This window comes from Oncorhynchus gorbuscha, linkage group LG04, assembly GCF_021184085.1.
Source record: "Oncorhynchus gorbuscha isolate QuinsamMale2020 ecotype Even-year linkage group LG04, OgorEven_v1.0, whole genome shotgun sequence".
Lineage (NCBI taxonomy): Eukaryota > Metazoa > Chordata > Actinopteri > Salmoniformes > Salmonidae > Oncorhynchus > Oncorhynchus gorbuscha.
In genome coordinates, this window is record NC_060176.1 from 36760284 (window position 1) to 36786454 (window position 26171).

At 43.9% G+C, this 26171-nt stretch overlaps 1 protein-coding gene across 3 annotated transcripts in view; it reads right to left on the reverse strand.

Annotated features, from left to right (window-relative positions):
• LOC124034022 (tight junction protein ZO-2-like) overlaps positions 1-26171 on the reverse strand; it is a 101582-nt gene that overhangs the window by 26287 nt on the left and 49124 nt on the right. For all 3 annotated transcript variants that reach the window (XM_046346656.1, XM_046346655.1, XM_046346654.1), the window contains exons 2-7: positions 11589-11642; positions 5033-5157; positions 3980-4082; positions 2735-3356; positions 705-808; positions 282-435 (exon numbers count right to left, since the gene is read on the reverse strand). In XM_046346656.1, coding sequence (XP_046202612.1) covers positions 282-435; positions 705-808; positions 2735-3356; positions 3980-4082; positions 5033-5157; positions 11589-11642 — 1162 coding nt within the window. The remainder of the gene's footprint in view (positions 1-281; positions 436-704; positions 809-2734; positions 3357-3979; positions 4083-5032; positions 5158-11588; positions 11643-26171) is intronic.

The window sequence follows — 26171 nt, forward strand, 5'->3', positions numbered from 1 at the left end:
TGATCAGTATCAGATGTAATACGTTTCCTAATTGACCTTTTTACCTGCAAATGTAATGTACACTACACTATGTACACTGTAATGTACACTAATCAACTGAAGTGATTTGACCTATTCATACTTGTGAAAGACCCAGTTTTGAGCCAAAGAATGGTGCTGGTTTTCATGATCACTGTATAGTGTTGCAAACTAGACTTGGCAACACTATACAGTACAGTGATCAATGATCTGTAAGTGCAGGGGAGCAGAGAACACTAACACGCACTGTAGCCCTCACTCACCATCAGGTTCGGAGTCGGAGTCTACGAGGGGCGGGATACGGATGAGGATCTGGCGGCGGTCTCTCTGGACGACCAGTTGGAGTTTTCCTCTAGACTTCTCTATGAGCTTCCCTGCATCGTTCAGAGACAGGTTCTCGGTTACTGTCCCATTGATCTGGAGCGAGGGAGAAGAGGAGCGAGATGGGAGAGGAGAGGACCAGAGGGGGAGAGAGAAGGAGAAATGAGATTAGTGTAAATGAGTGTTAGATGAGTAGTGATTTGACAGTTTGGTGGGAGAGAGGATTTAAAATGTTCCTCTTTGCAGCATCCTTCTTTGTAGCCATGCCAACAATGACCGATTGAACTTACATTGAGAGTGTATGTGTGTGTAAAGGAGAGAACAAGATATTAATTGTGTGTGTGTGTGTGTGTGTGGTATATTACCTTGAGGATAATGTCTCCCTCCTGTAGGTTTCCATCCTTGGCAGCCAGTCCTGTACTGGTCATCTCCTTGATGAATATCTGACTGCCCAGACGCAGACCATACTCTAGAAACACATAAACACACACATACACACACACACACTTAGCTGCGGCAACCAGAGAACGGATATACACAGCCTGACCTTAAAACCACGTTCACCTTTGACCTTGCAACCTTACAGCACAAATAAAAACGGACCCTTCCAAATCAAAGCAGTAAATATTTCTGTGTCCCAAATGTGCCCTGGTCAAATGTATTGCACTATACACAGTAGGCAATAGGGTGCCATTTGGGACTCACTCATTCATAAGCTCCCTCCTTCCTGTGCACAACATCCCTTCTTAAGGGCGACCACTTATTGTAAAGAACCAGACATGATTTGTAATTGTATTTATTATGGTTCCCCATTAGATCCTGCCAAGGCAGCAGGCTACTCTTCCTGGGGTCCAGCTAAATTAAGGCAGTTAAACCATTTAAAAAACATTACAATACATTCACAGCAGATTTCACAAAACACTGTGTGCCCTCAGGCCCCTACTCCACTACCACATATCTACAACAAAAAATCTATTTGTACGTGTGTGTAAATGCGTATGTTATAATGTGTGTATTCATGTGTCTGTGTCTATGTTTGTGTTGCTTCAACATTCCCCACTGTTCCATAAGGTGTATTTTTATCTGTTTTTTTTTATCTAATTTTACTGCTGGCATCAGTTACTTGATGTGGAATAGAGTTCCATGTAGTCATGGTTCTATGTAGTACTGTGTTCTATAACTATAGTCTGTTCTGGACTTGGGGACTGTGAAGAGACCTCTGGCGGCATTTCTTGTGGGGTATGCATGGGTGTCCGAGCTCTGTGCCAGTAGTTCAAATAGACAGTTCGCTGCATTCAATGTGAAAACCTCTCATAAATACAAGTAGTGATTAATCTCTCCTCCACTTTGAGCCAGGAGAGATTGACATGCATATTATTAATGATAGCTCTCTATGTACATCCAAGGGCCAGCCATGCTGCCCTGTTCTGAGCCATTTGCAGGCAGTCCCTCTTTGTGGCACCTGACCACACAACTGAACAGTAGTCCAGGTGCGACAAAACTAGGGCCTGAAGGACCTGCCTTGTTGATAGTGTTGTTAAGAAGGTAGAGCAGTGCTTTATTATTATGGACAGACTTCTCCCCATCTTAGCTACTGTTGTTTCAATATGTTCTGGCCATGACAGTCACCTCAACATTTCCACATTATTTATTACAATATTTAATTGAGGTTTAGGGTTTAGTGAATGCTTTTCCCAAATACAATGCTTTTAGTTTCTGAAATACTTAGGACTAACTTATTCCTTGCCACCCATTCTGAAACTAACCGCAACTCTTTGTTAAGTGTTGCGGTCATTTCAGTCGCTGTAGTAGCTGACGTGTATAGTGTTGAGGCATCCACATACTTAGACACACCGGCTTTACTAAAAGCTTGTGGCAGGTCGTTAGTTAAGACTGAAAAAGTAAGGGGCCTCGACAGCTGCCCTTGTGAATTCCTGATTCTACCTTGATTATGTTGGAGAGGCTTCCAATAAAGAACACCCTCTGTGTTCTGTTAGACAGGTAACTCTTTATCCACAATATAGCAGGGGGTGTAAAGCCATAACACCTGTTTTTCCAGCAGCAGACTAATGATCATTAATATCAAAAGTCGCAATGAAGTCTAACAAAACAAAATAATCTTATTATCAATTTCTCTCAGGCAATCATCAGTGGCAATATCGTCCGTTATTATCCTCAGTAATTTTCCATATAAGTTGTCAGACGCTGGTGTTGATTGTTGATATTCTTTTATCTCTCTTCCACACTCACTTTACGGAATTCAAAATTACAATGCTTGTCTTTCATTATTTGGTTAGATATACTTGGATGTGCAGTGTCAGCGCCTGTTGCTGGTATGTCATGCCTAAATTAGCTAATCTCGCCAATTAAAAAATCATTGATCACAGCTTCTCACCTTCGTTGGGTCTGTTCTTGACCAGCAGGACGTTAACAGGTTTCTCCAGGGGCTCCAGGTCTCTAGCTCCTCCTCGGGGGAGGTCAGGAGAGGGCGAACGGGGCGGCTCACGGAGGTTGTCTCTACTTTTACTCTTCACCATCCTCCCCCCGGTACCTTCCCCATCCCCGTACCTCCCCCCTCCTCGCTCGTAGCTGTCTTCCCGGCTGTAGCTCCTCCCACCTGGACTTCCTCCTCCCCCTCGTCTCTCCCGGTCCATACTTCTCCCCCGGCTGCGTTCCCGTGAATACTGTGGCCTCTCTGGACTGGGCGGCTCCCGGTCCAAGGCCCGCCCACTGCTGTTGTCGTGGTGAAGCTCTGGGCTTGGCGACGCCCTCTCTTTGCTCCTCCCCCGGTTACCACGGCTGCCGTAGTTGGGGTCCAGGTAGCTCTTGTTGTCGGGGGTGAGGTCGCGAGGCTCACGGTTGTAACCAGGACCACCATTACCACGATGCCAGCCCCCGTCGCTCTGGTTGTCATCGGCATCGTAGTAGCGGGTGGAGCCGAAGTCTCGACTCTCGGCACCAGGTGAGGGAGGGTGTTTCAGGGAGTGGAGAGCCACCTTCCGAGGTCTCTTCACAGTCTGTGACACACACACACACACACACACACACACACACACACACACACACACACACACACACACACACACACACACACACACACACACACACACACACACACACACACACACACACACACACACTTAGAGGCTGAACACTAGACTGCAGCATTTTGATCGAAAGGATCGCATTAGTTAACACGTAAAACAAAACACACACAGAGCACACACAGAGCCTGGAGCAGAGGCCATGACAGTAAGGTTAGTAAGATTATTTTTGGCTGTGCAGTGTTAAAGGAGCATCACCTGGAAAGAATGAGCTCAGCTCATTGGAGTGTAAAACACCTTGCTCGGCAGTACTGTATGGTCCTCCACTGTCACACTGCTAGAATTAGTTGAACTTGTCTGGTTAACTTTTTTTAACTGCTGGGCCAAATCATCTCTGGTCAAGTCTGGTCAACCATTATATCATTGGTATGAAAATCTATTTTTCCAAGTCTGGCCTATATTAATATTAATATTATATGATCCATCTAATTTGCCAATGGAAGAACACAAATCTCTTGAACAATTGCCATTGTTGCCAACCTTCTTCAGTTGGCTTCCTTCCTGCAATCTAACTAACTAAATACAGTGATACTCACTATCTTGGCGGTCTTCCCACATTTGCGTAGCTGCTGCACAGCGAAGGAATGAGGCACGTTGTCCATGAGGATGGAGTTGACTTGGATCACACGGTCATTTTCACTGGGGAGGGAAACAACAAACAACACACAGTTCACACAAAAGGGGCGCACCTCAATAGTCTAAAATTGTGGCCAGAGATGTGGCCAGAGCGCTAAGAACCTTGGCGTGATCCTGGACAACAAACTGTCGTTCTCAACTAACATCAAGGCGGTGGCCCGTTCCTGTAGGTTCATGCTCTACAACATCCGCAGAGTACGACCCTGCCTCACACAGGAAGCGGCGCAGGTCCTAATCCAGGCACTTGTCATCTCCCGTCTGGATTACTGCAACTCGCTGTTGGCTGGGCTCCCTGCGTGTGCCATTAAACCCCTACAACTCATCCAGAACGCCGCAGCCCGTCTAGTGTTCAACCTTCCCAAGTTCTCTCACGTCACCCCGCTCCTCCGCTCTCTCCACTGGCTTCCAGTTGAAGCTCGCATCCGCTACAAGACCATGGTGCTTGCCTACGGAGCTGTGAGGGGAACGGCACCTCAGTACCTCCAGGCTCTGATCAGGCCCTACACCCAAATAAGGGCACTGCGTTCATCCACCTCTGGCCTGCTCGCCTCCCTACCACTGAGGAAGTACAGTTCCCGCTCAGCTCAGTCAAAACTGTTCGCTGCTCTGGCTCCCCAATGGTGGAACAAACTCCCTCACGACGCCAGGACAGCGGAGTCAATCACCACCTTCCGGAGACACCTGAAACCCCACCTCTTTAAGGAATACCTAGGATAGGATAAAGTAATCCTTCTCACCCCCCCCCCCCCCCTTAAAATATTTAGATGCACTATTGTAAAGTGGTTGTTCCACTGGATGTCATAAGGTGAATGCACCAATTTGTAAGTCGCTCTGGATAAGAGCGTCTGCTAAATGACTTAAATGTAATGTAAATGTAAAATGGCTTCCTCTCATTGTGTCCTTCCTTTCTTTCATCTGTACTGATTTGGAGAGAAAAAAGCAGTGTAACGTACAACAGTAGTCCATCAGCTGGTCCTCCCTGCAAGACATCTGACACGATGATTGACATCTCGCCATTCTCCACGTTGGGGTTGTCCCGCCCCCCCGACACAGCGATACCAAACCCCATCTTGGAGTCCTGCATGCAGGATACATAGACAAAGAGAAAGAGAGAGAGAGGGACAGAGAGAGAAGGACAGAGGCAAACAGAGAGAGAGAGAGAGAGAGACAGAGAAACAGAGACAAACAGAGAGACAGAGAGACCGAGAGAGAGAGAGAGAGAGGCGTGAGAGACAGAGAGAGAGAAAGAGAGAGAGAGTGAGGGACAGAGACAGACAATTAAGCTGGGGGTTGGGCAATGGAAAGATATGGGGTTGAAATTGGACAGGGGAATCGGATTGGGAGGTCAGACAAACAAATGGGTTGAAATTGAATGAGAGGACAGACAGACAGACAGACAGGTAGAGAGAGCATGGTAACATTGGCTGGGTTGAAGGGTTGACGACAGCCACATAGATGGGAAAGATGGGAGGAGATCGGTTGGTGAGGCGAGGGAGGAGGGGGGAGCAGACAGCTTGCGTTTCCAATTTGGCTCTAACATTCTCTGCCCTGAATGACACATATGTATCACAACCCACAGGTTTAGAGGGACATAGAGGAGGGAGAGTGGGGGAGAGAAGGAAAGAGACCAGGAGAGCAGTGCAAGACAGATAGAAAACAATCACGCGCGCACACACTCGCTCTAGCAAGAAAACAGTCACGTCCAAGTAGTAGACATGACAAATCTCCCATCAAAAGAGAGAGGGATAGAGAAAGAGAGAGGGATAGAGAAAGAGAGAAAGAGAGAGGAATAGAGAAAGAGAGGAATAGAGAAAGAGAGAGTGAAAGCGAGAGAGCATGAAAGTGAGAGAGGGATTGAAAGATAGAGAAAGCAGGTCAACCTTGGAGCTCTTGGCCATCAAAGGGGAAGCAAGACATCTCCTGTCCGTCTAAAGGAAGATGCATTGTAGGAGGAGTAACACACACACACACACACACACACACACACACACACACACACACACACACACACACACACACACACACACACACACACACACACACACACACACACACACACACACACACACACACACACACACACACACACACACACACACACACACACACACACACACACACACAGTAATGGGGGATATGGAGTGCAGGGTTTTAGTCAGAGATGTGGTTTCCTCTAACAACACTTACCTCCTTAGTGTGGAAAATAAACTCAGCAAAAAAGGTCCCTTTTTCAGGACCCTGTCTTTCAAAGATAATTTGTAAAAATAAAAATAACTTCACAGATCTTAACGGTCATTAAGAAACTAACAGCTTACAGACGGAACGCAATTAAGGTCAGTTAGAAAACTTAGGACACTAAAGAGGCCTTTCTACTGACTCTGAAAAACACAAAAAGAAAGATGCCCATCTACGTGAACATGCCTTAGGCATGCTGCAAGGAGACATGAGGACTGCAGATGTGGCCAGGGCAATAAATTGCAATGTCCATACTGTGAGACGCCAAAGACAGCGCTGCAGGGAGACAGGACGGACAGCTGCTCCCCCCTCCTCCTCGCAGACCACGTGTAACAACACTTGAAAAGGATCGGTACATCTAAACATCACACCTGCGGGACAGGTACAGGATGGCAGCAACAACTGCCTGAGTTACACCAGGAACGCACAATCCCTCCATCAGTGCTCAAGACTGTCCGCAATAGGCGGAGAGAGGCTGGACTGAAGGCTTGCAGGCCTGTTGTAAGGCAGGTCCTCACCAGACATCACCGCCAACAAAGTCGCCTATGGGCACAAATCCACCGTCGCTGGACCAGACAGGACTGGCAAAAAGTGCTCTTCACTGACGAATCGCGGTTTTGTCTCACCAGAGATGATGGTCGGATTCGTGTTTATCGTAGACGGAATGAGCGTTACACCGAGGCCTGTACTCTGGAGCGGGATCGATTTGGAAGTGAAGGGTCCGTCATGGTCTGTGGCGGTATGTCACAGCATCATCGGTCTCAGCTTGTTGTGCAGGCTCATCCTGACATGACCCTCCAGCATGACAAAGCAACCAGCCATACTGCTTGTTCTGTGCGTGATTTCCTGCAAGACAGCAATGTCAGTGTTCTGCCATGGCCGGCGAAGAGCCCGGATCTCAATCCCATTGAGCACATCTGGGACCTGTTGGATCGGAGGGTGAGGGCTAGGGCCAGTCTCCCCAGAAATGTCCGGGAACTTGCAGGTGCCTTGGTGGAAGAGTGGGGTAACATCTCACAGCAAGAACTGGCAAATCTGGTGCAGTCAATGAGGAGGAGATGCACTGGGGTACTTAATGCAGCTGGGGCCACACCAGATACTGACTGTTACTTTTGATTTTGACCCCCCCTTTGTTCAGGGACACATTACTCAATTTCGGTTAGTCACATGTCTGTCTCATTTGTTGAATCTTATTATGTTCATACAAATGTTAAGTTTGCTGAAAATTAACACAGTTGACAGTGAGAGGACGTTTCTTTCTTTGCTGAGTTTATAATATAGTATATTAAAACATTTGCAAAATATTATTCATAGTGATATGGTTCAATATTCATAAATGAACGTAAAAAAATGTATTTAAATAAAAACACTACCCATAGTCCAGAGCAAGCATTAAAGCTTCATATAACACCATTGTGGAGGCTTAAGGAGGCCTGGTAAGGCCAAAATGTCATAATTATTATTTCTCATTTATGCTTTTAGATAAAAATGTTGAATATATGTGAACAATACTTACTCCAAAGGACCATTCTTTCTTGTCCTGTTTTCGTATGGAATCTCTCTGGTTTATGTTGGCTCTCACTAGGGCTGGGCAATGTGGCCAAAATATCATATCATATGGTGTTTTTCAAATTTTTGATGCAGTATTTGATGCCATTTTATGTTTTTGATTAATAATAGTTATACATTTCCTTCATGTGTAGTGTGTGACCCTTGGGTGGCAACACATACATTCTAAATGATTTTATACTGTTCAATTCAACTTCACCCTAAAAAAGAAATCTGCATTTCCTGCACTTATTTGAGATAATTTCCACACTGCCACGATATGGGCAAAAATACTAGGCCTTATTTTGAACCAAATGTTGCAATTGCGATTTAGATCAAAACACTTGGGTGAACTTTTGGAATCATGGACATGGAATGTTTTATATAATTCTATAGTTAGAATAAAAATAATAGTGGGCACTTTGAATACAGTGTTGTTTGACATGACAACTAAGGAAAATGCCACGGACGAGTTATTGTGACAGGTTAGGAACCCAAGTGATGTTCAGTGTTTCCTAGGGGACCCTAGAATCTTTGACTACATTAAATATTTATTGATATAGCTAACATAATAATGCTTTGCCTATTCCTCTTTGATTTAGAAGATACTGTTGCACAAACAACATGCTGATTTTAGCCTCCACCAGTACTGGTATCAGGCTGTATTAGCTAGCTACGTTTGCTCCAACTCAGTACTTTTATTAGCTAGTTAGTTAGCCAGCTAACACAATTTAGCTTAACTTGCTAAGAAAATACAAACTAGCTGTTTGTAGATGTAAGAAACACAAACTAATATTGTAATTATAGAATGCTTGTGGATTTATATTAAGTGGAAACAACATCGTTGTCATCAGCATTGAAAGTGAAAGTGTCAGAGTGTTGGAAGTGAAAGTGTCTCGTGGTCAAGCAACAACAAATGCGCTCCTTGAGTGAAGGGGTGGGATTAGGTCTGTGTGGAAAGCTGCACAGAGAAAGTAAAAACCCAAACGGTCCATGCATAAATACCGGTGTATAGAGTCAAATACGGTATATACCGCCCAGCCCTAGCTCTCACAGTGTGTGCGTGCATGCATGTATGTGCATCTCTCAACTCCCTTTACTGAAGCCTCCAGTCAGACACAGTATCCCCAGAGGAGAGGATGTCTCTGTGCTCACTGACTGTAGTAGATAGGATCAACGTTTAATCAACCTTATCAGATCAACAACAAACAGGCTGCTTCCCAAATGGCACCCCATTTACTATAGTAGTGCACTACTATATAGGGAATATAGGGCGGCAGGTAGCCTAGTGGTTAGAGCATATGGCCAGAAACTGAAAGGTTGCTAGACTATTGGTCTATTAAAATTAGAGTTAAGGTGATGTCACGGTGTTCCCTTATTAATGAATCCAAGTGTTTAACATAGGGGAGGGGACCAGTAACTTTATGATCAAACTTTATCAATGTAGAAGCAACAGTCATTATTCATACTTTGGTCATCATACTTTGATCTGGCTTCCTTCAAATATCATCCAATTTCATGAAAACATGATTTTGACTGTTCATTACCTTTAAAGGAGTCCTGGGTAAGACCTACATGTCATGAATATGCCAACCTAGATTCATTATTCTCAACTACGCTTTCAGATACAAATGTCAAATATGTCAACAAACCTTCTTTCAAAGGACCTTCTGTAGCTCAGTTGGTAGAGCATGGCGCTTGTAACGCCAGGGTAGTGGGTTCGATCCCCGGGACCACCCATACGTAGAATGTATGCACACATGACTGTAAGTCGCTTTGGATAAAAGCGTCTGCTAAATGGCATATATTATTATAATTCTATGATTACCTTTAATGAAAATCACCAAAATCAGGGTGTTTTTCTTGTCGTGGTTTCAAATGGAATAAACTCGCCTGCTATGGTCCTTTGCTGATGGCAAAGGCAAAACACCACACACACACACACACACACACACACACACACACACACACACACACACACACACACACACACACACACACACACACACACACACACACACACACACACACACACACACACACACACACACACACACACACACACACACACACACACACACACCCCCTCTGCTGGGGAGAGACCATAGGAGAAATCCAGGGCCAGGACATGTAAAAGTCACAGGTTAACTACCCCTTTGTAGTCTCTCACTCACACACACACACACGAGAGACAGATAATTATATAGAGCATTCAGAAAGTATTCAGACCCCTTGACTTTTGTTATGTTACAGCCTTATTCTAAAATGTATTACATTTTTTCCCCTCATCAATCGACACACAATACCCCAAAACGACAAAGCAAAAATAGGTTTAGAAATGTTTGCAAAAATCGGAAATATCGCATTTACATATTATTCAGTACTTTGTTGAAATTGGCAGCAATTACAGCCTCACGTCTTCTTGGGTATGAAGCTGCAAGCTTGGCACACCTGTATTTGGGGAATTTTCTCAATCTTTTCTGCAGATTTTCAAGCTCTGTCAGGTTGGATGGGGAGCGTCGCTACACAGCTATTTTCAGGTCTCTCTAGAGATGTTCGATCAGGTTCAAGTTCGGGCCCTGGCTGGGCCACTCAAGGACATTCAGAGACTTGTCCCGAAGCCACTCGTGTGTTGTCTTGGCTGTGTGGTTTGGATCGTTGTCCTGTTGGAAGGTAAACCTTGGCCCCAGTCTGAGGTCATGAGCACTCTGGAGTAGGTTTTCATCAAGGATCTCTCTGTACTTTGCTCTGTTCATCTATACCTCGATCATTATTAGTTCCCAGTCCATGCCACTGAAAAGCATCCACACAGCATGATAATGCCACCACCATGCTTCACTGTAGGGATGGTGCCTGGTTTCCCCCAGACGTGACAGTTGGCATTCAGGCCAAAGAGTTCAATATTAGTTTCATCAGACCAGAGAATCATATTTCTCATGGTCCTTTAGGTGCCTTTTTGCAAACTCCAATCGGACTGTCATGTGCCTTTTACTGAGGAGTGGCTTCCGTCTGGCCACTCTACCATAAAGGCCTGATTGGTGGAGTGCTGCAGAGATGGTTGTCCTTCCGGAAGTTTCTCCCATCTCCACAAAGAAACTCTGGAGCTCTGTCAGAGCTTGACCATTGGTTACCTCCCTGACCAAGGCCCTTCTCCCCTTATTGCTCAGTTTGGCCGGGCGGCCAGCTCTCGGAAGAGTCTTGGTGGTTCCAAACTTCTTCCATTTAAGAATGATGAAGGCCACTGTGTTTGTGGGGACATTCAATGCTGCAGAAATTGGTTGGTACCTTCCCCAGATCTGTGCCTCAACACCATCCTGTTTCGGAGCTCTACGGACAATTCCTTCAACCTCATGGCTTGGTTTTTGCTCTGACATGCACTGTCAACTGTGGGACCTTAAATAGACAGGTGTTTCAAAATCATGTCCAATCAATTGAATTTACCACAAGTGGATTCCAATCAAGTTGAAGAAACATCAAGCATGATAAATGGAAACAGGATGCACCTGAGCTCAATTTCAAATCTCATAGCAAAGGATTTAAATACTTAAGTAAATAAGGTGTTTTCGCTTTGTCATTATGGGGTATTGTGTGTAGATTGATGAGAACACATTTTTTTGTAATACATTTTAGAATGAGGCTGTAACGTACATTTGTTTGTGAAAAAGTAAAGGGGTGTGAATATTTCCAGAATGCAGTCTATAGACAGAGAGAGAGAGTTCAACTCACCCTCTGTAGGTTCACAGTGTACTGCTCCCAAACAGTCTCCTCCATTCCTGAGCTCTGTGGACCGAGAGAAAAACAGTTAGTAGTGATGGGGGGAAAAAATAGATACATAATGCATAATGTTACATAATGCAGTATTATTTCGCACTATATTATAAACTCAGCAAAAAAAGAAACGTCCTCTCACTGTCAACTGCTTTTATTTTCAGCAAACATAACATGTGTAAATATTTGTATGAACAAAACAAGAATTCAGCAACAGACATAAACTGAACAAGTTCCACAGACTTGTGACTAACAGAAATGGAATAATGTGTCTCTGAACAAAGGGGGGGGGGGTTCACAATCAAAAGTAACAGTCAGCATCTGGTGTGGCCATCAGCTGCATTAATTACTGCAGTGCATCTCCTCCTCATGGACTGCACCAGATTTGCCAGTTCTTGCTGTGAGATGTTACCCCACTCTTCCACCAAGGCACCAGCAAGTTCCCAGATATTTCTGGGGGGAATGGACCTAGCCCTCACCCTCCGATCCAACAGGTCCCAGAAGTGCTCAATGGGATTGAGATCAGGGGCTCTTCGCTGGCCATGGCAGAACACTGACATTCCTATCTTGCAGGAAATCACGCACAGAACGAGCAGTATGGCTGGTGGCATTGTCATGCTGGAGGTTCATGTCAGGATGAGCCTGCAGGAAGGGTACCACATGAGGGAGGATGTCTTCCCTGTAACGCACAGCATTGAGATTGCCTGCAATGACAACAAGCTCAGTCCGATGATGCCGTGACACACCGCCCCCAGACCAGACCATGACCCGGAGTACAGGCCTCTGAAATGCTCATTCCTTCGACAAAACCGAATCTGAACATCACACTTGGTGAGACAAAACCGTGGAGAGCACTTTTTGCCAGTCGTGCCTCGTCAAGCGACGGTGGGTTTGTGCCCATAGGCGACGTTGTTGCCAGTGATGTCTGGTGAGGAGCTGCCTTTACAAAAGGCCTACAAACCCTCAGTCCAGCCTCTCTCAGGCTATTGCGGACAGTCTGAGCACTGATGGAGGGATTGTGCGTTCCTGGTGTAACTCGGACAGTTGTTGCCATCCTGTACCCGTACCCGTCCCGCAGGTGTTGATGTTCGGATGTACCGATCCTGTGGAGGTGTTGTTACATGTGGTCTGCCACTGCGAGGACAATCAGCTGTCCATCCTGTCTCCCTGTAGCGCTGTCTTAGGCGTTTAAACCCTTTACAATGAAGATCTGTGAAGTTATTTGGAGTTTTTACGAATTATCTTTGTAAGACAGGGTCCTGAAAAGTTTATTCATACTTTGACTCCTAGTATTGATTGGTAAAATAAAATAAAAAAATAAATATCAATTTAGCGAAAGCTAGTTGGCTGTACCAGCACCAAAACTCTGGTTTTTCATCCTATAGCTTGTTCTCCGTCTTATTTTTAAATAGTGAGACTTTTATTGTATAATTGTGTAAATGATCATTCTGGACAATAATCGGCAACAATTTTTTGTTGTTGTGTCATAATACATTCATTTTAGGAGAAGTGGGGATTCAACTTGAATATGCCGGGGCGGCAGGTAGCCTAGTGTTTAGAGCGTTGGGCCAGTAACCGAAAGTTTGCTGGATCGAATCCCCAAGCGGACAAGGTAAAAATCTGTTGTTCTGCCCCTGAACAAGGCAGTCATTTGAAATAAGAACCTATTCTTAACTGACTAGTTAAATAAAAGGTTAAATAAATAAAGAACCTTTTAATGTTATATTAAAGTAAATATAGTTTAGCAGTTATTTTGTTTTACATTAAGTGTAAAGTTGGTAATTATTTAACAAGCAGAACAGCATGGTCGGAAGGAGAAGCTTCATTTCCAAAACTGGCAAGCAGTCAAAACAATTTGTTTTTGAGACATGGGTGTCACCAAAGCTGTGTTGTATTCATGTCGTAGCAATTTGCATGACAATTAATCGTTGCCCAATATTGCATAATTGTCACAGCCCTAGCCATTACAGATCAAAACAAATTTTATCATGCTCTCCGTCTCTCTGCATTAGCCATATAACATTAGTGATTTTTTTTTTTGGACGATATTGTATCGATACTTTGAGTCTAAGTATTCATTTGTATTTTTATGTATGTATTTATATATTTTTTAAAATTATATTTATATTTATGTATATATAAGTACCAGTCAAAAGTTTGGACACACCTACTCATTCAAGGGTTTTTCATTTTTTATTACTATATTCTTCTATGAAATAACACATATGGAATCATATACTGTGGTAACCAAAAAAGTGTTAAACAAATCAACATATATTTTAGCCACCCTTGACCTTGATGACAGCTTTGCACACTCTTGGCATTGTCTCAACCAGCTTCATGAGTTAGTCGCCTGGAATGCATGTCAATTAAAAGGTGTGCCTTGAATTTCTTTCCTTCTTAATGTGTTTGAGCAAATCAGTTGTGTTGTGACAAGGTAGGGGGGCTATACAGGAGATGGCCCTATTTGGAAAAATACCAAGTCCATATTATGGCAAGAACAGCTCAAATAAGCAACAATAAACGACAGTGCGTCATTACTTAAAGACATGAAAGTCAGTCAAAGCGTAAAATGTCAAGCGCTTTGGCTCTCATGAGGACCACCACAGGAAAGGAAGACCCAGATTTACCTCTGCTGCAGAGGATAAGTTCATTAGAGTTACCAGCCTCAGAAATTGCAGCCCAAATAAACGCTTCACAGAGTTCAAGTAACAGACACATCTCAACATCAACTGTTCAGAGGAGACTGCGTGAATCAGGCCTTCATGGTCGAATCGCTGCAAAGAAACCACTACTAAAGGACAGGAATAATAAGAAGAGACTTGCTTGGGCCAAGAAACACGAGCAATGGACAGACTGGTAGAAATCTGTCTTTGGTCTGATAAGTCCAAATTTGAGATTTTTGGTTCCAACCGCCGTGTCTTTGTGAGACGCAGAGTAGGTGAACGGATGATCTCCCTGTGAAAAGGCAAAGGGTGGCTACTTTGAAGAATCTAAAATATTAACTACATTTTGATTTATTTAACACTTTTTTTGGTTACAACATGATTCCATATGTGTTATTTCATAGTTTGTCTTCACTATTATTCTACAATGTAGAAAAGAGTCAAAATAAAGAAAAACCCTTGAATGAGTAGATGTGTCCAAACTTTTGACTCGTACTGCACATGCGTACATTCATACATAACACAGTATAGTGAGCAATCATTTTGGATTATCAAATCGCAATACATTTAGAATCATGAGAATCACAATACATATCGTATCACCACCTAAGTATGGTGATAATATCGTATCATGAGGTCCCTGGCAATACACAGCCCTAACGGTTAGTGAACGGAACATTACAGACATCGTTAGTGAACGCTACTTTAACACAACAACTTAAGTTACAGGATATTATCTTCCTTCCTATCTTCCTTCTTTAACAGATACATCTGTTTTTTACTACAATCATCTTATCACAATACTACATGAGTTACTGAATATTATCTGAATACAGAGTAGATGTGATACTGATCATCACAGTATGAAAGAGGTATAACTTTGTATCGAAGTCTTAAGACTAGAGCCCGACTGATATATTCATTCCACCGATAACAGATATTCCATAAATAGGATGAAAAAGGGAATTTCCTGCTCATCTGAACATTTGCGGCCCATCTTATGATGTGTCATTATTGTCACAATGTAGGAAATCAACAATGCAAGCATATTTCTTGGACAATTGCTCTTCGGGATGGAAATTTGTGAGAAAATTTCACTGTAAAACAGTATATCGGCAGATATTTCAATATTGGCAAGTTTTGTCCCCCAAAATATCAAAATCTATGGCGGACCCAAAAACCCATATCAGTCGGTCTCCACTTAAGACCATTCACCAAAGATTCCTAATGTTAGGGAGAGTAGGATTTATTTAGCACAGGGTAGGCATGTTAACAATATAGAGAAGAGGATGAAGCAACATTGATCTACTCATCATACACACCGTTTAACTACCTTCATATTATCTCGAGGCACTCCCTGTGAAAATACATTAACTTCAGCAAGTATTCACACATCTCCACTTTTTCCACATTTTGTGGTTACAGCCTTAATTTTAAAATTAGATTTTTGTGTCACTGGCCTACACACAATACCCAATAATGTCAGCGGAATTGTGTTTTTATACATTTTTGAAAATTAAAAGCTGAAATGTATTGAATAATTAAGGCCAGGAGTAAAATAAAATTGCATTGACTCACTCTGTGTGCAATATAAAGCATTGAACATGATTTTTCAATGATGACCTGATATCTGTACCCCACACATCTGTAAGGCACCTCAGTCGAGCAGTGAATTTCAAACACAGTTTCAACCACAAAGACGAGGGAGGTTTTCCAATGCCTCGCAACGAAGGGCACCTATTGGTAGATAAAATAGAGACATTGAATGTCCCTTTGAGCATGATGAAGATATTAATTACACTTTGGATGGTGTATCAATACACCCAGTCACAACAAATATACAGGCGTCCTTCCTAATTCAGTTGCCGGAAAGGAAGGAAACCGTTCAGGGATGTCACAATGAGGCCAATGGTTCTTTACAGCAATTTGTTTTCTCCTATCACAGCCATGAAACTCTAAGGATAGATCAACAACACTGTAGTTACTCCACAATACTAAACTAAATGTGTGGGAAAAGAACATCGCCTGTACAGAATATATATATATATATATATATATATATATATATATAGTAAAATCCAGGTGTGCGAAGCTCTTAGAGATGTATCCAGAAAGATTCACTGCTGTAATCGCTGCCAAAGGTGATCCAAACATGTACCGACTCAGGGGTGTGAAAACTTATGTAAATTCGATATTTCAATATTTATTCTTCAATAAATGTGCAAACATTTCAAAAAACATGTTGTTTTCTCTTTGTCATTATGGGGTATATGTTGTAGATTAGTGAGAATTTTTCTCTCTCGATATAATCAGCCTATGCCTCCCTCCAGTCCCTCGACTTCTTGGCACTGACAGAAACATGGATCACCACAGATAACACTCCTACTCCTACTGCTCTCTCTTCGTCCGCCCACGTGTTCTCGCACACCCCGAGAGCTTCTGGTCAGCGGGGTGGTGGCATCGGGATCCTTATCTCTCCCAAGTGGTCATTCTCTCTTTCTCCCCTTACCCATCTGTCTATCGCCTCCTTTGAATTTCATGCTGTCACAGTTACCAGCCCTTTCAAGCTTAACATCCTTATCATTTATCGCCCTCCAGGTCCCCTCGGAGAGTTCATCAATGAGCTTGATGCATTGATAAGCTCCTTTCCTGAGGACGGCTCACCTCTCACAGTTCTGGGCGACTTTAACCTCCCCACGTCTACCTTTGACTCATTCCTCTCTGCCTCCTTCTTTCCCCCCCTACTCACAAGGCAGGCAATACGCTCGACCTCATCTTTACTAGATGCTGTTCTTCCACTAACCTCATTGCAACTCCCCTCCAAGTCTCCGACCACTACCTTGTATCCTTTTCCCTCTCGCTCTCATCCAACACTTCCCACACTGCCCCTACTCGGATGGTATCGCGCCGTCCCAACCTTCGCTCTCTCTCCCCCGCTACTCTCTCCTCTTCCATCCTATCATCTCTTCCCTCTGCTCAAACCTTCTCCAACCTATCTCCTGATTCTGCCTCCTCAACGCTCCTCTCCTCCCTTTCTGCATCCTTTGACTCTCTATGTCCCCTATCTTCCAGGCCGGCTCGGTCCTCCCCTCCCGCTCCGTGGCTTGACGACTCATTGCGAGCTCACAGAACAGGGCTCCGGGCAGCCGAGCGGAAATGGAGGAAAACTCGCCTCCCTGCGGACCTGGCATCCTTTCGCTCCCTCCTCTCTACATTTTCCTCCTCTGTCTCTGCTGCTAAAACCACTTTCTACCACTCTAAATTTCAAGCATCTGCCTCTAACCCTAGGAAGCTCTTTGCCACCTTCTCCTCCCTCCTGAATCCTCCTCCCCCCCCCCTCCTCCTCTCTGCAGATGACTTCGTCAACCATTTTGAAAAGAAGGTCGACGACATCCGATCCTCGTTTGCTAAGTCAAACGACACTGCTGGTTCTGCTCACACTGCCCTACCCTGTGCTCTGACCTCTTTCTCCCCTCTCTCTCCAGATGAAATCTCGCGTCTTGTGACGGCCGGCCGCCCAACAACCTGCCCGCTCGACCCTATCCCCTCCTCTCTTCTCCAGACCATTTCCGGAGACCTTCTCCCTTACCTCACCTCGCTCATCAATTTATCCCTGACCGCTGGCTACGTCCCTTCCGTCTTCAAGAGAGCGAGAGTTGCACCCCTTCTGAAAAAACCTACACTCGATCCCTCCGATGTTAACAACTACAGACCAGTATCCCTTCTTTCTTTTCTCTCCAAAACTCTTGAACGTGCCGTCCTTGGTCAGCTCTCCCGCTATCTCTCTCAGAATGACCTTCTTGATCCAAATCAGTCAGGTTTCAAGACTAGTCATTCAACTGAGACTGCTCTTCTCTGTATCACGGAGGCGCTCCGCACCGCTAAAGCTAACTCTCTCTCCTCTGCTCTCATCCTTCTAGACCTATCGGCTGCCTTCGATACTGTGAACCATCAGATCCTCCTCTCCACCCTCTCCGAGTTGGGCATCTCTGGCGCGGCCCACGCTTGGATTGCGTCCTACCTGACAGGTCGCTCCTACCAGGTGGCGTGGCGAGAATCTGTCTCCTCACCACGCGCTCTCACCACTGGTGTCCCCCAGGGCTCTGTTCTAGGCCCTCTCCTATTCTCGCTATACACCAAGTCACTTGGCTCTGTCATAACCTCACATGGTCTCTCCTATCATTGCTATGCAGACGACACACAATTAATCTTCTCCTTTCCCCCTTCTGATGACCAGGTGGCGAATCGCATCTCTGCATGTCTGGCAGACATATCAGTGTGGATGACGGATCACCATCTCAAGCTGAACTTCGGCAAGACGGAGCTGCTCTTCCTCCCGGGGAAGGACTTCCCGTTCCATGATCTCGCCATCACGGTTGACAACTCCATTGTGTCCTCCTCCCAGAGCGCTAAGAACCTTGGCGTGATCCTGGACAACACCCTGTCGTTCTCAACTAACATCAAGGCGGTGGCCCGTTCCTGTAGGTTCATGCTCTACAACATCCGCAGAGTACGACCCTGCCTCACACAGGAAGCGGCGCAGGTCCTAATCCAGGCACTTGTCATCTCCCGTCTGGATTACTGCAACTCGCTGTTGGCTGGGCTCCCTGCCTGTGCCATTAAACCCCTACAACTCATCCAGAATGCCGCAGCCCGTCTAGTGTTCAACCTTCCCAAGTTCTCTCACGTCACCCCGCTCCTCCGCTCTCTCCACTGGCTTCCAGTTGAAGCTCGCATCCGCTACAATACCATGGTGCTTGCCTACGGAGCTGTGAGGGGAACGGCACCTCAGTACCTCCAGGCTCTGATCAGGCCCTACACCCAAATAAGGGCACTGCGTTCATCCACCTCTGGCCTGCTCGTCTCCCTACCACTGAGGAAGTACAGTTCCCGCTCAGCCCAGTCAAAACTGTTCGCTGCTCTGGCTCCCCAATGGTGGAACAAACTCCCTCACGACGCCAGGACAGCGGAGTCAATCACCACCTTCCGGAGACACCTGAAACCCCACCTCTTTAAGGAATACTTAGGATAGGATAAAGTAATCCTTCTCACCCCCCCCCCCCTTAAAATATTTAGATGCACTATTGTAAAGTAGCTGTTCCACTGGATGTCATAAGGTGAATGCACCAATTTGTAAGTCGCTCTGGATAAGAGCGTCTGCTAAATGACTTACATTTATTTATTTTTATTTATAATCCATTTTGAATTCAGGCTGTAACACAACGTGTTGAATAAGTCAAGGGGTATGAATACTTTCTGAAGGCAATGTAGATTCTTTCTGCAATCTGGAAAAAACATCTATGGACATTTTTGTTCCATTTTCACACCAAATTAAAATGACCCATGACTTATAGTACTGGTGACTCGTGAATTCAGTCATGAAGATACATCGTGGCTTTGACGCAAAACCACTATTTTTACTGTATGGTTCTATGTTAAAGATATGGATGGGGGGAACCAATACGAAAACAAAATTACTTCTCTGGTCCAGTGTTAAAGAAGTCTCAAGGTATTGTTCGCCTGAGGTAGAGTAACTCATGATAAGCTGTAGGCAAAACTATCTACCAAGAGAGTTCTCATCTATATTATTGGTAGCTGTCTATTTACCACCACAAACCAATGCTGGCACTAAGACTGCACTCAACGAGCTGTATAAGGTCATAAGCAAACAAGAAAAATGCTCATCCAGAAGCGGCACTTCTAGTGGCCGGGGACTTATGTAGGCAAACATCGACCTAGCCAAGGCTTTCGAATTCGTCAATCACCCCATTCTTATCGACAGACTCCACAGCCTTGGTTTCTCAAATGACTGCCTCGCCTGGTTCACCAACTACTTCTCAGATAGAGTTCAGCGTGTCAAATCGGAGGACCTGTTGTCAGGACCTCTAGCAGTCTCTATAGGGGTGCCACAGGGTTCAATTCTCGGGCCGACTCTATTCTCTGTATACATCAATGATGTCGCTCTTGCTGCTGGTGATTCTCTGATCCACCTCTACACAGACGACACCATTCTGTATTCTTCTGGCCCTTCGTTGGACACTGTGTTAACGAACCTCCAGCTGAGCTTCAATGCCATTACAACCCTCCTTCCGTGGCCTCCAACTGCTCTTAAAATGCAAGCAAAACAAAATGCATGCTTTTCAACCGATCGCTGCCCGCACCCGCCCGCCCGTCATAGCAGCCTACTGATCATTGCACCTGCACACAGCCCATTGATAAATAGCCCACCCAACTACCTAATCCCCATAGTTATTTTTAAACGTTTTGCTCCTTTCATCCCAGTATCTTGCACATTCATCTTCTGCACATCTATCACTCCAGTGTTTAATTGCTAAATTGTAATTATTTCACCAGTATGGCCTATTTATTGCCTTACCTCCCTAATCTTACAACATTTGCACACAATGTATATAGACTTTTTCTATTGTGTTATTGACTGTACGTTTGTTTGTTCCATGTGTAACTCTGTGTTGTTTGTGTCGCACTGCTTTGCTCTATCTTGGCCAGGTCGCAGTTGTAAATGAGAACTTGTTCTCAACTGGCCTACCTGGTTAAATAAAAGGTGAAATAAAATAAAATTCTGTTTTACCTCATTTCTACCAGAATGTCACATGTACAACTCAAGAAAAAAAACAATAGACGACCTTTACTCCACCCATAGAGAAGCATACAAAGCTCTCCCTCGCCCTCCATTTGGCAAATCTGACCATAATTCTATCCTCCTGATTCCTGCTTACAAGCAAAAACTAAAGCAGTGACTCTGCTATTTAATTACTTGTTAGTTTTATTTCTTATTCTTACTTCTTTTTTTTGTTTACTGCATTGCTGGTTAAGGGCTCGTAAGCAAGCATTTCACTGTAAGGTGAACACCTGTTGTATTCAGCGCATGTGACTAATATCATTTGATTCGCTCAATACGTAAGTGGTCAGTAAGTGGTCAGATGACGCGGATGCTATGCTACAGGACTGTTTTGCTAGCAGAGACTGGAATATGTTCCGTGATTCATCCAATGGCATTGAGGAGTATACCACCTCAGTCACCGGCTTCATCAAAAACTGCATTGACGATGTCGTCCCCACAGTGACCATACGTACATATCCCAACCAGAAGGCATTATTACAGGCAACATCCACACGGAGCTAAAGGTGCCGCATTCAAGGAGTGGGACAATAATCCGGACGCTTATAAGAAATCCCACTATGCCCTCGTCGAATAAGCATAGCATCAATACGGACTAAGATTGAATCCTACTGCACCGGCTCTGACGCTCTTTTCGGATGTGGCAGGGATTGCAAACTATTATGGACTACAAAGGGAAACCCAGTCGCGAGCTGCCCAGTGCCGCGAGTCTACCAGACAAGATAAAGGTATTTTATACTCGCTTCAAGGCAAGTAACACTGAAGCATGCATGAGAGCAGCAGCAGTTCTGGATGACTGTGTGATCACACGCTCTACGTAGCCGATGTGAGCAAGACCTTTAAACAGGTCAACATTCACAAGGCTGCGGGGCCAAACGGATTACCAGGTCATGTACTACGAGCATGCGCAGAGTGTCTTCACTGACACTTTCAATCTCTCCCTGACCGAGTCTGTAATAACCACGTTTCGAGCAGACCACCATAGTCCATGTGCCCAAGAATGTGAAGGTAACCTGCCTAAATGAATAACGCCCTGTAGCACTCATGATGTGAGCTATGGCTACCGACAACACCATCATCCAGGAAACCCTCGACCCACACCAACTCGCATAAGGCTCAACAGATCCACAGATGACACAATTTAATCGCACTCCACACTGCCCTTTCCCACCGGGACAAAAGGAACACCTGTGTGAGAATGCTGTTCAATGCTGTGTTGCAGCAGTATTCCCCAAGAGAGGATGCTTTCACTTCAGCAGTAATACATTCATGAACTTCTTTGAGGAAAGATCATGATTATTTAGCAAGCAAATTACGGACTCCTCTTTAAATCTGGGTATTCCTCCAAAGCTCAGTTGTTCTGAGTCTGCACAACTCTGCCAGGACCTAGGATCAAGAGAGACACTCAAGTGTTTTAGTACTATATCTCTTGACACAATGATGAAAATAATCATGGCCTCTAAACCTTCAAGCTGAATAGTGGCCCCTATTCCAACTAAACTACTGAAAGAGCTGCTTCCTGCAATTGGCCCTCATATGTTGAACATAATAAACAGCTCTCTATCCACCGGATGTGTACCAAACTCACTAAAAGTGGCAGTAATAATGCCTCTTAAAAAAAACAAACCTTGACCCAGAAAATATAAAAAACTAATCGGCCTATATCGAATCTTCCATTCCTCTCAAAAATGTTAGAAAAAGCTGTTGCGCAGCAACTCACTGCCTTCCTGAAGACAAACAATGTATACAAAATGCTTCAGTCTGGTTTTAGACCCCATCATAGCACTGAGACTGCACTTGTGAAGGTGGTAAATGACCTTTTAATGGCGTCAGACCGAGGCTCTGCATCTGTCCTCGTGCTCCTAGACCTTAGTGCTGCTTTTGATACCATTGATCACCACATTCTTTTGGAGAGATTGGAAACCCAAATTGGTTGGACAAGTTCTGGCCTGGTTTAGATCTTATCTGTCGGAGAGATATCAGTTTGTCTCTGTGAATGGTTCGTCCTCTGACAAATCAACTATAAATGTAGGTGTTCCCCAAGGTTCCGTTTTAGGACCACTATTGTTTTCACTATATATTTGACCTCTTGGGGATATAATTCGAAAAAATAATGTAAACTTTCAGTGCTATGCAGATGACACACAGCTTTACGGATGACACACAGCTGTACATTTAAGTGAAACATGGTGAAGCCCCAAATTGCCCTCGCTAGAAGCCTGTGTTTCAGACATAAGGAAGTGGATGGCTGCAAACTTTCTACTTTTAAACTCGGACAAAACAGAGATGCTTGTTCTAGGTCCCAAGAAAAAAAGAGATCTTCTGTTGAATCTGACAATTAATCTTGATAGTTGTACAGTCGTCTCAAATAAAACTGTGAAGGACCTTGACGTTACTCTGGACCCTGATCTCTATTTTGACGAACATATCAAGACTGTTTCAAGGACAGCTTTTTTCCATCTACGTAACATTGCAAAAATCAGAAACTTTCTGTCCAAAAATGATGCAGAAAAATGTATCCATGCTTTTGTTACGTCTAGGTTAGACTACTGCAATGCTCTACTTTCCGGCTACCCAGATAAAGCACTAAATAAACTTCAGTTAGTGCTAAACACAGCTGCTAGAATCAATGACTAGAACCAAAAAATGTGATCGTTTTACTCCAGTGCTAGCCTCCCTACGCTGACTTCCTGTTAAGGCAAGGGCTGATTTCAAGGTTTTACTCCTAACCTACAAAGCATTACATGACCTTGCTCCTACCCATCTTTCCGATTTGGTCCTGCCGTACATACGCTACGGTCACAAGACGCAGGCCTCCTAATTGTCCCTAGAATTTTTAAGCAAACATCTAGAGTCAGGGCTTTCACCTATAGAGCTCCATTTTTATGGAATGGTCTGCCTACCCATGTGAGAGACGCAGAATCGGTCTCAACCTTTAAGTCTTTACTGAAGATTCATCTCTTCAGTAGGTCATATGATTGAGTGTAGTCTGGCCCAGGAGTGGACTCCAGTCACACAAGTCATAGACTTTTCTCTCTGCTACCGCATGGCAAACTGTACCAGAGTGCCAAGTCTAGGTCCCAAAGGCCTCTTAACAGCCTCTATCCCCGAGCTATAAGACTGCTGAACAATTAATCAAAAATGGCCACCCGGACTATTTACATTGACTGACCCTCCCCCCTTTGTTTTTACACAGCTGCAACTCGCTGTTTATTATCTAGTCACTTTACCCCAACCTACACGTACAAACTACCTCGATTAACTTGTACTCCCGCACACCGACTCTGTACTGGTAGCCCCTGTATATAGCCTAGTTATTGTTATGTCATTTTACTGTGTTAATGTTAATTTTTTAAACTTTAGTTTATTTAGTAAATATTTGATTAACTCCATTTCTTGAACTGCATTGTTGGTTAAGGCCTTGTAAGTATGCATTTCACGGTAAGGTCTACACCTGTTGTATTCGGCGCATGTGACAAATAAAATGTTATTTGAAAACACTGTCCCACACAGGCTCTAAAATAGGCCAGACCCACTCTGTGTTAGCCAAGTGAGTAGGAGTATCTAAATCGCTCTCTCACACACACACGACAAAGTGGAAACAGACACACATCTGGATGGATCAATTCTTTGGTGATTAACTCGGCACCGTTCAGCGTAGGTGACTGACCTACCTCTGCCTGCACACACACGCAACCATGCATTCATACACTAGGACTGCACGATATGGGCAAAAAATAGAATTGTGATTGTTGTACCAAATATTGCGATTGCGATTTTACTTGTGATTATACATCAAAACAGCTGGATAAACTGTTGGAATCATAGAAATAGAATGATCATTCTAATTTTAAGGTTGAAATATAGTGGGCACTTGGAATGCAGTTTTGTTTGGCATGACACCGAATGATAAAGGAAGGGTGGAGATGGTTGACAGAGTAGTAACCAAGGTGTTGGTCAGTGTTTCCCATGGGACCCTAATTAGATTAAAATAGATAGGTACAGTGCCTTTAGAATGTATTCAGACTCCTTGACTTTTTCCACATGTTGCGTTACAAAGTGGGATTAAAATTAATTTAATTGTAATTTTTTGTAAAACACAAAATATTCCAATGTCAAAGTGGAAGAAAATTTGTTTAAAAAAATAAATACAAAAATAAAACAGTAATATAGATAAGTGATTAGATAAGTATTCGACCGCCTGAGTCAGTACATGTTAGAATCACTAACAGCGATTACACCTGGATTGTGCTTTTTCGATTATTTTCAAAATTCTTCAAGCTTTGTCAAATTGGTTGTTGTTCATTGCTAGACAACCATTTTCAGGTCTTGCCATAGATTTCCAAGCAAATTTAAGTCAAAATTGTAACTCGGCCACTCAGAAACAGTCACTGTCTTCTTTGTAAACAACTCCAGTGTAGATTTGGCTTTGTGTTTTATGTTAATGTTCCGCTGAAATGTGAATTAATCTCCCAGTGTCTGGTGGAAAGCAGACTGAACCAGGTTTTCCTCTAGGATTTTACCGGTGCTTAGCTTCATTGTGTTGCTTTTTTATCCTGAAAAACTCCCCAGTCCTCAACGGTTACAAGCATACCATAACATGACGCAGCCACCACTATTCTTGAAAATACGGAGAGTGGTACTTAGTAATGTGCCCCAAACATGACACTTTGTATTCAGAACAAATAGTGAATTGATTCGCTACATTTTATACAGTACTACTTCAGTGCCTTGCTGCAAACAGCATGCATGTTTTGAATTTTTTTGACTTTGTAAAGGCCTCCATATTTGCACTCAGTCAATTAGGTTAGTATTGTGGAGTAACTACAATGTTGATCCATCCTCAGTTTTCTCCTATCACAGCCATTCAACTTTGTAACTGTTTTCGAGTCACCATTGGCCTCATTGTGAAACCCCTGAGATGTTTCCTTCTTCTCCGACAACTGAGTTAGGAAGGACATTTCTATCTGTGCAGTGACTGGGTGTACTGATACACCATCCAAAAAGTCATTCATAACTCCACCATGCTCAAAGGGATATTCAATGTCTGCTTTATTTGGTTTACCCATCTACCAATAGGTGCCCTTCTTTGAAAGGTATTGGAAAACCTGGTCATTGTGGTTTAATCGGTTTTTGAAATGGACTGCTTGACTGAGGGACCTTACAGACAACTGAACTGTATGTGTGGGGTAGTCATTCAACAATCATGTTAAACACTTATTGTACACAGAGTGA